Source organism: Ursus americanus, chromosome 23 (genome assembly GCF_024610735.1).
Source record: "Ursus americanus isolate L20-20 chromosome 23, mUrsAme1.1.p, whole genome shotgun sequence".
Lineage (NCBI taxonomy): Eukaryota > Metazoa > Chordata > Mammalia > Carnivora > Ursidae > Ursus > Ursus americanus.
The window spans coordinates 36,370,724-36,381,870 of record NC_142149.1 but is presented as its reverse complement, the minus strand read 5'-3'; the positions used below and the strand labels follow the sequence as shown (position 1 = coordinate 36,381,870).

The 11,147-nt window shown below is 53.8% G+C and overlaps 1 protein-coding gene across 8 annotated transcripts in view; it reads right to left on the bottom strand.

The window, feature by feature from the left end:
- Nucleotides 1–1,118: 1,118 nt before the first annotated feature.
- The window catches only part of RFFL (ring finger and FYVE like domain containing E3 ubiquitin protein ligase), a 64,357-nt gene continuing 54,328 nt past the window's right edge, over nt 1,119–11,147 (bottom strand). For 7 of the 8 annotated variants that reach the window (XM_045773691.2, XM_045773695.2, XM_087854614.1 and 4 more), the window contains 4 exons: nt 9,100–9,183; nt 7,913–8,123; nt 6,531–6,554; nt 1,119–3,805 (listed from right to left, as the gene is read on the bottom strand). In XM_045773691.2, coding sequence (XP_045629647.1) covers nt 3,624–3,805; nt 6,531–6,554; nt 7,913–8,123; nt 9,100–9,183 — 501 coding nt within the window. In that variant the 3' untranslated portion in view covers nt 1,119–3,623. The remainder of the gene's footprint in view (nt 3,806–6,530; nt 6,555–7,912; nt 8,124–9,099; nt 9,184–11,147) is intronic. The other variant, XM_087854615.1, reaches the window with a different exon arrangement.

The following is an 11,147-nucleotide window of genomic DNA, read 5'->3' as shown; positions in this document are numbered from 1 at the left end:
TATATAAATTTCCGTTCCCCTCTCCGGCCTCCTCAGGCCAAGCCACCAGACGGGGCAGCAGAACGAAGTATTCCCCTTGGGATTCCGCCAGAGGACACTGTCACTGCCCTCTGACCCGGCCGCCCTAGACCCAGGCCCACCTGCCCTGACGGGCGGCTTACACTCGGGGCACCCTCGCGGCACCGGGGCCCTGCCAGCTGCAGGAAAGCATCCCAGTAATGAGCTTGGCCCAGAGGTCCTTCCTGGGCCTTGCTGGATGTTCTCTCCAATTCCCTGTTCAAGGTGTTCGGTCTCTTTCCTTCCAGTCTTTCTCAGGCATTTCTCTTTGCTGCCGCGATTATACTGTCTATATGATTCTGTACTTCCACGGACCCCCCGGGGCAACAGCATCTTACACCTCCCGAGCAACAGTGCTTGAGGCCGGCCCTCCTTTGAGCCTCTGTTTGCACACTGCTAGTCGGTAGCGGACGAGAGTCGTCCTGGGTGCCCAGCGGGTCAGCCGCACGAACGAGGAGGACAGAGTGCTACAGCTCAGCCTCCAGCCTGCCAGCCTCTGGGTAAGAGTCCTTCCTCTTCTCAAGTCCCCAGGCAGACGTGCACATAATCGAGCTCCCCCCACACGGGCCTGTGCGCACACAGACGTCTGCCCCCGAGGCTGGGCCAGCCTCTGAGCCACACGAGCCGCACGGCTGTATCCAAAAGCTACCATCTGTCTCCCAGGGTCACCTGAAGACGTGACTGAGCACGGTGGCTGGCCTCTGATTCCTTTCTACCCACATCTTTAAGGTCCATCTGTACAAGATCAGTGTCAGCGTCCGACCTCACTTGGTGTTTCTCCCTTGGTCCTAAGGCTGGTCCTTTTGCTACCCAGCTCCCATCCTCTTCCAGGCTATTCCACGGCATCTCCTACATACTAGTTGTGAGATCTTGAAAGTCAGAACACTACTGAACTTCAGTTTCCTCGTCTGTTGAACAGGAATAGCGACATGGCCACGTGGCCCAAGCACCTCCACAAACGATGCCGTCTCTCAAGAGCCTGGGAGCAGCCTGTGGTCTATCAGCTCTCGTCCACCTTAACTATCAGACCTCTGGTGTCCTCCCACCAGATCAGACAGGCATCTATAGTGAAATTTTATTACAAAATTATAAAGCAGAGCTCTGTAACAAAAAATACACATTTGGGTTTGCTTTAACACCCAGGTAAGTCTGAGAGAATCTTAATATAAGCCACTTGAAGTAACACATTCACATCTGAAAGATTTCAACAAATTTATACAATATATATTGTGCACTAATTCCTGAACAGCTTCATGTTACTAGCTTGGATCTAGCCGTTCCACGGTGTTCTGAACCAGTCAGCTCTCCCAAGTCTTAAAACAAGTCTCAAATGAAATCTCAGAACAATCACAGCCAAAGCTATGGAATAACTGAAAGAATTAAGATGTTTCAGGATAATTAAGACCAAGGATCCACGAGGAGTAAGGGAGAGCACTCAGAGTTAAAAATCAAGTTTTCTTCCCAGGTTAGATAGTAACTGAAAAGGGATCTTGGAATTCCCAGCCTTTATTTGGTGTAATAATCATCAGTAAGAACAAATCAGGGTTGTTTGACACCTTTTTTCCTGAACAGAACCCTTCACCAAGAGATCAAGAGACTTAAAGGCAAGTTCTTTCTCCAAAATAAGCAAATGATAGCAGTTCTAATTCTTACTGAGGTTACTAACCAACCTTCAGAATATTATTTTTAACTTCTGTCTAGAAGGGAATGTGGGAGGTAAGGAGAGGTAAGGCCTCAGAAGTGAAAGCAAGTTTTAAGTAGGGAGAGAGCCAGCTTCTGCCCTGAAGTTATTGCTAGATCGTGACTGAGTTGCATATGTATGTAGACCTGTTTCACAGTGGAATAGAGAAGTGGCTGAATCCTCCGCTGAACTGGTAGGCATTGTAAACTGTAGTGGGTGCTGTCCAGCAATGGTGAAAGGTCCTCTTCGCAGACCTCTCTTGATTCCCCCGATTCCTACAAAGGCTGTCCCAGAATCAAATCCAGGACTTGGTGTAATGTCAAGGTAAGTGGCCCAGTGTGCAACTGACAAGTATTTTATGAAATAATTCCATTCCTCCGAAGGGGAATAGTGGTTGATGATGGGGGAAGGCCTAAGTATGTCTGTACCAATAAGCAGGTCCCCTTTGAGGTTTCTCACCATCTTCCAAAGTCCTGACTGGTTCCAGCCTGGGAGAATGGACTGCACAGCAGGGGGCTGGGAGGTCTGCCAAGGCCCCTCAGGTGCTGGCTTAGGGGTTGCCTAGCTCACCCACGGGTATCAGCAGCACACACAGCTCTTCTGCTAGCATGTGTGTGTTCCTGGCTAAGCTTCTCCAGCAGACTTAAGCCCTTTACCTCTTCCAGTGGTAGTACCACCCTAAGAGGACTCGAGAATATCCTCTAACTCATTGTACAGTCTTTCCTAAAGGGCCTGGAGAATGCGTCTTCCAGACCTGCCCTCAAGTCCGTGGGCTGAAAGAGAAAATGGGAGCAGGGAGTCCCTGAATTAAGACTTGTAGCTGTCTGCCCCAGGACTGAATCCAGTCTCATTCAGTACCTTCAGACACCCCTTACATGTTCAGTTTCGGTCTCCAGGAACTTCAGGAAAAGTGTGGCTGGAGAAGAGCAAGGCTCTCTGCCTTAGTCTCTATGCCTTCGGTGAGACCAGTTTAAAACCTCCATGGGAAAGAGAGGAACTTCATTCTCAGGAGAAAGTGGTTTGCAGTTCCTTTGTGTTGGAGAAGTCAGAGTTAAGCAGGAAGCCACTGCTTCCACTCAAAACTTTCCCTTTTCTCATAAACTAAAATTAAGGATGGCGCACACACCCTAAGAGCAGCAGAGATGATCCCCGTGCCATCTCAGCTCACACACATGGACTGAAACTTCCCTGCAGGTGCTTTGCTGGCTCCCAAGGTTCAGTCGGGAGACTCACCACTTCCAAACCCAGCACTTAAGGAAGCAACTCTAAATGACTTTGAAATTTTCCAGTAGCATTTGTGTTTCACTTCTCACCAGAGAAAGTTTACTGGTCCAAATTTAGTCCTAAGGAGGATCACTATTGGTCTGGCAAGCTAACATCTTTTTGGTCTGAAGAAACAAACGAAGTTTAGGCAATGGAGCAAGAGACTAGCAAAGCTGGTTAACGCACAGAAAGCCAGAAGACCAGAAACACATCCAAATGTGTGGGGAGGAAGAGAACCATTTCTACCGGGGCTTCTGACGGTTGGAACGCAGACGGGCGGCTCGGGGTGGCCGGGGTATGGGGGGAGGGGGAAACTGTTAGGTTTACAGAGGAAGGGAGGAAGCTCTGGTCCAAGTTCTGGAAAGTCCTCTCTTCATCAATTACCATCATTACCCCAAGATCACTGGAACAGGGACTTGCCCATGCGATCGTACCAGTTCCCACGCCCCGGGCCCCGCCGGCCAAGAGCTGCGCACCGAGGCAGGACAGGCATGCCCAGAGGTGACCGCGTCTTTGCTTGCAGGTTCTCTTGTGAGCCTGCCCCTCTGCAGGCTGGCCAATCTGGAGCCTAGACCCTTCCAGCTCCGTCCCTGTAAGGCACTGAAGAAGCCGGCGCCAGCCCTCAGGATCGGAAGACGTGCACGGCCCGGATCACGTACTGCCGGCAGATGGGACACTCGTTCATGCGCTTGCCGCACTTGGTGCAGGTGACCATGTGGCCACACTCCAGGAGAACACAGTCGATGGGCGAGTCCATGCAGATCCTGCACAGGTTCTCCTCCACGCTGGGCGGCACCACTCCACCTGGACGGAGGGGCGGAGGGAGAGGAGACTGTGAGTGCACGGGGCGGGGACGGAGGAGGGAGAGCACAGGCCTGCTGCGGACACCCCCGAATCCACACTGCCCTCGGCTAGAACTCCGGGGCTCCGCCCCAGCTGCTTGTTTCACCCACACCTCTACCGGGCTGTACGTGTGGAGACGAAAGTACCTGGAGATCAAATACAGCCCGGAACAGGACAGCTAAGTAGGGCCAAGTCCTCAAAGCTGCAAAGAATTTTCAGACAGCTGAGGCTGTAATAATGGTAAGTGGCACTTAGGGACTCATTATCCCCTGAGGCGGAACACGCTGAAAAGATAAAAACTGGTTCCAAAAAGTGTAATATAAATGGAACCGTAGCGAACGGTTCATGAAGGATCACAAGGGTTCTCAGTAAAGCTATCCCCAGCCGAGTACAGCCAAGGGTCCGGGCCTGTGCTGTCCCACAACCTTCCTCAGGGCTTCCTCTGAGGGGGGCTTCCTGGTGGAAGCAACCAGCAGAGGTCACGGCTCCTCTCCCGTGCTACCCCCACACCAGCTTCTCACACGGAATTAAAGTGTTTACTCAGATCCCCGACAACACTATGAGCTCCTTACGCCCACCAATTCGCTCAGTTTCTGCAACTCTATACTTAGCATTTGTTACGTGCTCTGAGGTCAGATCGTCTTCCTCGATTCCCTAAAATGCCAATCGTGGTAGCTGTTCTTGAAATGTCTGATAAACGAACATCTCGCAAGGGAGTCCTAACGGCTCACATTTGTGGAATGCTGTGCCAGGCAGGGCCCTAACAGTGGTGCATATCTTAACTCTCTCTGAATCCTCATGGAAACTATGAAGGAGCTACTCTTGCTGCTCATTTTATAGACAAGGCCGCCGAGGCCAAGGAGTCAGGTGGCTTGCTCAAGGACACACAGCTGCTACGCAGAGCCAGGATTCAAAACCAGGCAGGCAGGCCTTCCGGGCAAGCGGCCTGAGGACAGGGACTATCGCATCAGTACTAACTGCTCCGTGCACAGAGTTCTCAGTAACGGCTGGCCGGCTTATGTGAGCGGGGAGCTGCGAGGGCATGGCCAGTGTCTGCTTCAGTGCAGACGCCTTCCTGTCCAAAAACCTAGCCGTCCCCAGCACGTTTTAAATGGTAGCCTGAAGCCCCAGGTGGGGCTCTGTGCTCAGTGCAGTCTGCTTAGAGTCTTTCCCTCCCTCACCCTGTGCTCTCTCTCATTCTCTAAAAAAGTAAGATCTTTAAATGGTAGCCCGCACCAAGGAGCCGTAAGTAGGGGGCTGGCTTCGTACCAGTCACCTGTCCCACTCCACGGGGGAGCCCTGCGTTCTGCTGCTCCCTGGGCCGTTCAAATAGTCAACACGTAGTGGGACCAGCGGCAACAGGCAGTGAACCCGATCTAGCCCTGTGAGTGGCTGTTGGCCCTAACAGGGGTCTGGAAAGGACTGAACTGTACGTATAAACGAGCTGCAGTGAGGGGCGCCTGGGTGGCGCAGTCGTTAAGCGTCTGCCCTCGGCTCAGGGCGTGATCCCGGCGTTCTGGGACCGAGACCCGCATCAGGCTCCTCCGCTATGAGCCTGCTTCTTCCTCTCCCACTCCCCCTGCTTGTGTTCCCTCTCTTGCTGGCTGTCTCTCTCTGTCAAATAAATGAATAAAATCTTAAAAAAAAAAAAAAAGAGCTGCAGTGAATTACATAGTATCATACTAATTTTCTTAGGAATAAGAGACTCGTTGACTCCATTAACCAGCATTCTCACAGAGGATCAGGAAAAAAGGAAGACACCAAGTGGAATAGCCTGATCTTGGTATCAGGGCAGGGGGTGGGGCTAGAACCCCCAAGGATCTGGGGAAGCTAAGAAATCAACTCTTCAGGATTTATCTACCGGAAGACTCTGCCCCATTCTGAGCAAAAGGCCATTTTGCCAAATAGCAAATTTGGAGTCTTCTGAAAGTTTTAAAATGGTCTGTAGGCCCTAACACTACTCTGAGAACATTCTCTCTTGAGAGCTCACAACCACACAGCCTTGAAGCTTTCAAAAAGGTAGAATGTATTTTAGAATGAAGCCCAGACCCAGCCGGACCCCTGCAGGGCATCCTGGAGTCCCCGAAGGCCCCACGGTGGTCTTCAACACACAGAAGGGGGGGGGGGGCAGCTAAGTTGGTAATATGCGTCTTGTGCCCCAAGAGCACACACGGGACCCCTTTTCCTGCTCTGTCCCCAAAGCAGCTCTAGCCACCGCCCAGCCCTGTACAAACAAGACTCGGGTCACGTCCCTTTCTTTTTGGTTGGCACCAGAAGTTGTTAGGTAATCTCCCTGAAGGTACACAGAGACCAGAACGGAGTGAAAACTGTAGGGGAAGGAGTGCCGTAGCAGCAGGCGTATGAGAAATGAACCGAATGTGACACGTGCCACCACTCGCTTCGTTAACTATTTTACAGACGCTCGCTCATGAGCTCTGGCCACCCAGAGACCTGCAAATCACTCCGCCCCGGGTCTGCTGCCACTCTTCACCCTTCCCAGAGAGGCGAGAATGAGACGTTTTAAAGATGCTGAGAAGCCCTGCTTCCCCGCGCAGTTCCCAGCTCTCTCTCTGGATGCCAATATGCTCAGAATTCTCAGACTGCGAGGAGGATGCGGAGCTGGCAGGAGGGAAAGCCACCAGAGCTCAGAGCCTAAGCACAGTCCCAAACAGAAGCAGCTACGTACCGTTTTGGTCTTCAGCACCACACACTGAAAAGGAAAGAGAAAGAAGAGGCCTGAATATGTGACAGTGTGAGCAAAGTCTCCAAGCAGCCGAACTTTCGCACTCGGACTGCCTCCCTGCTTGGGAACCAGGCTGGCCAAGAGCCCGGCCGGACGCCCGCCCTCCTCTCCCGTGCTGAGAGCTCACGCACAGCCCCTCCTGGCGTGTCTGGTCCGGCCTTAGAAAAAGGGATTCCACCAGTTCGCATGAACAACACTGCATGGGCACGGTATCCTTTTCTATCCCTTCTGAAGCCCGCATTAAAGTCAGGAAGGAAGGAACCGTCTGTTCCCGTCAGCCAAGGAGTCTGGATGAAGTTCCCAGGTGGGGCCACGTCCTGTTCCCCAGGACCTCTCACAGCTCTCTGGAGCTTCTGGGGACAACCCCAAAAGGAAAAGTGCGTCTGTGACTCGATGACTGGTCAGACACCCCAGCTCTGATGAACCAGTGGAACAGGAGAGCCTGAACCAGACTTCAACCACGCACAGCAGGCAGGGAATCAAAGTGCCGATTGCAGGAGCCCCATCAGTTGCGGAGGGGAGGGTTCGGGGTGAAACTTTAGGGAATGAGGAGTTTAAAACAGCTAAACACACTCCTCCTGCAGAACTTCCTGCCTTTACTATCTACCAGGGAGACACAGTTTTTTCCCCCAAACTCAACCACAAAATCTTACCGGGCATCGCCTAAAAATGACACTGTGTAGAATGCTTTGGCAAATGACCGCAGGGAAAGCCCGGGCTCAGGCAGCACAGCTACAGTCCCCTGTACCATGGGTTCACGTCCCCGTCTCCCAACTGCTGAGAACAGTCCTGCTGAATACTAGCGGGCATGGCGGGCTGACACGGGGTGGGGAAGGCTATGGACTCAGTCCAGGAAATCTTCAGTGCAAACCTCGGCTGTACAATAAAAGGGTAATGCTAGGGGCGCCTGGGAGGCTCAGTCAGTTGAGCGTTCACTCTTGGTTTTGGCTCAGGTCGTGATCTCAGGGTGGTGAGATCGAGCCCCATGTCGGGCTCCACACTCAGCAAGGAGTCTACTTGAGATCCTCTCCCTCTCCCCCTCTCCCCACTTGTGCTTGTACTCTTGCTCTCCCTCAAATTAAATCTTTAAAAAAAAAAAGGGGGGGGGGAGTAATGTGAATAATGCCTATTTCACAGGCAGCTCTGAGCACTGAGTAAATGTTTACGGAGCCTCGCCCAGCCCAGCACTCAACTTCCAACGGCAGCTATTATTAGCCGGTGCCCAGGTGGAAGTGACTCCTTGCTTGGCTACGAGCACGAAACCTAGCCAGGTCGATGCCGCGGTGCTGCAGGACGAGAGCAGCGCCGCCCAGACAGCGCCTCACCCAGGTGCTGGAGCCCCTTCTGGTCCTTGTACAGCCGCGTCACCCTCTCCATCAGCTCCCACTTCTCGCAGCAGCCCTTGTAGTTGACGAAGTTGCGCGCCAGGATCTCCTTCAGCTGCCGCACGGTCAGACCTTCAATGTCCTCCAGGTCGGTCAGGTCAGACAGAGAGGCCCTCCGGCCCGGGACGAAGCTGTCCTCTGAGTCGACAGACTGCAATGGCAACGGTGGGATCGGTGGGCTCAGCTCTCCCTCCCAAGCTGTCTCTCCGAGGACCCCAGAGCACTCACCAGGCCTCGCCCGCGGGGACTGACCGCAAGAGCAGGAGCGGAGGCAGGAAGAGTCCCCGGCACGGCGCTCTGCGTTGCCAAGGACACCGCAGTCTCTTCCTGACCTGTGGTTCTGGGCTCAGGCACCGCCAGCCCCCAACCAACCCATCAGCGGGACAAGTAGAAGGGGCACCAGTGTGAGTCACATGGCCCTAATTCTGACTCCTCCATGGACTGATGCTAAACCCTATGGAGCAAGTCGCTCACCTCCCTCGGCCTCTCTGCTCCTCCACACGGGAGACCCAGCAGTCCTACCGCACCGGGTTCCTGGAAAGACTAAATGTAGCAGCACAAGAAACCAGCCAGCATGGTGCCGGCCTCTCCCCTCCCAACCCCCAGAGAGACTTCTGCTTCCCTGTGGAAGAGGCAGACTTCCCTGCGAGCACTCCTCTGTACGCAACCTTGACCGTGGCTTCGCGGCCCCGCTGGCGGTTCCCTCTGACTGGCCCTACCACGGCTGGGGCCTAACTCCCACTCATCCTTCCTCCTGATTTTCTGACCTCCTTCCCCTGACGATGGCTACTGTGTGCCAGCAGCAGAAGAAAAGAACAAGATTCGCACAGCAGCACTGGGAGCCTGCCCACGGGGGGCTTACAGAAAGTCAAGAGACTAGAAACTAACGGGCCATGAGGCTCCCTGGTCTCCACTGTGAGCTCACCACTCTGCCCTGACAACTGGCAGCTCTGAAGGCTAATCTGGAAAGCTAACACTAAGCTCTAGCCCTGAACACAAAACTGTAGGACTGTCATCACACACTGATTCTTCTCCACTTCTGAGTCTGCTGAGAGGGTCCTGATCACAGCCTAACACCACCAGAGAAAGAGCAAACGCAAAGGCACAGACCCGAGCAGAGGCCCCACCTGGGTCTCATCCTCAGCAGGTGCTCTGGCCGTGCTCTCCAGGTAGACGGGTTCCTCTTGGTCCTGAGACACATGGCCATTGGCCTGTGGGAAGAGAAAGGTGCCATCACATGCACAGAGATGCCCCAGGGATTCACACGGCGTGGGCCTCTTCCCAGCTCACTCCACGTCCAAACATGTCCCCATCTCCCCAGGAATCTGGTGTCTCGAACAACAGCATTACAGAAGCCTGCTCCTTAATACTGACTTTGTCAGGCAGAGACACAACGCAAACAGATTTCAACTCTAAAACAAGAAGGTTGCTAATTCCGTTCCCCACCAGGATGGCAGGAGCGGCCACTCACTGTCAATGTGGTCTCAGCTTGAACAGTCTGAGCGAGAGGAAGAGCAAAGGTCCACGTCACTGCGGGACTGCTCTCTAACTGCCATCCAGTTTCTCCTGGACACTGAGCTCAGACCGCCCTCCCCGTAACTTCCACCCACCGTCCTGGGCTCTGCCCCTAGCAGCAGTGTTCACCGTTTTCTTACAGATGGTTCACGCCATGTCTTCCTGCCTCCATGCCACATCTCCCTGGCTTCCTCCCCTGACACAGATGAGACAGTTCTCAGACCCTCACCACTCTGTCCCCTCTCCTCCATCCAGTCACTGCTCTCACATTCTAGAAATGGGCTCCAATTAGCAGCACACACTATTCCTAAGAACATCTTAAAACCTGGTCACAAATTATTTTAATGCACCTAAGAATCTATTAACCTGGAACTATAAAGACAGATGCCTATGCTTAAGGAGTTTAGAATGCTAACTTCTCAAAACGTTTGCCAAACAGTAGCTCAAACTGTGAGCCTCCTCGTCCCATCACCATTTAAGCCACAAACCCCTTCACTAGACCCTGGAGCAAAGATGTGTGTGAGCTCACAGGTCTTTCCGCTAGACTCCAGGGAGCACCAATAAAGGGACAGCCCTGGACACCAGTCACCCACGGCCCCGACCACTCATCCCAGGTTAGGAGGCCTAACATAGAGCTGGTTAAGAAGAGGCAAATAACAACAATGGGAATGGAAAGTAGAAATCACCACCATCACCCACAATGCCAAGCGGTGAGGAGAGCACACCCACAGCATACGTGTACAGGGATGCATCCAACACTGTCTTCGTCAACACCTCCGGTCTCCCCGTAGCTTTACGGAGACGCACCCACCAGTCTCCTGGTGTCACCCTGGAGTTACAAAGTCTCTCCCAGCCTAACCTGTTGCTGAGTAGATGGCTTCCGTATGTCCCTTTTTCCCTAGGAAGAGAAACTCAATCCCCCACTGTCTCTTCAGTTTGCCCACTGGCTAAATCAACATCGCCAACTCGCATCTGTCCACCAGTGTGCTTGCTCCACCCACTTCTTTCTCTAGCAACCGCTGCCGGGCACTAGGGGTAAGGGAAAGAGCTCGGGCAGCAGGCGCCCGGGGCGGATCTGCATCCTGCACAAGTCGCTTGACTTCCCCACGTCTGTTCTCCTGGCGTGACAAACGCAGATCTCACCAGGACGGGATGCGAGCTGGCACAAAGGCCTCTCAAAGCACCACCGGAAGACCCAGTGAGGTCTGGCGCCTGCATGCGACCTATAGGGGCGGTCTGGAATTTCTGGTTGACGACCGCAAGTTTAGAATCTCCTGCTTTCATTGAAAAACCCACCTGAAAGTTCTTTAGGGAAGAACAATGTCCTCAAGTTACTCTCTGGGCTCCCCATAAACAGAGGAGTGCTCCACTGAGCCGAGGGAGAAGTGCGCGCGGGAGGCAGAGGCCGTCAGCAGAGCGAAGCGGAGGCAGAGCTCACCTCGGGCTGGGAGACAGCACACCCAGCACACCGCGGCCGCCGAGGGAGCCGAGCGAGGTTCCCGCAGGTGAAGTACGCCATCGCCCTGGCCTTTACGCCTCAGTGCCCGCCAGAGCTGAACCAGGGGCCCGGTCCTGGCAAAGGAGGGCTCACAGACCAGAGGCAGCGGCCAGCCACGTCGCGCACAACACCAGTGCTAGGGCAGCTGGAAGGAGCTCCCAG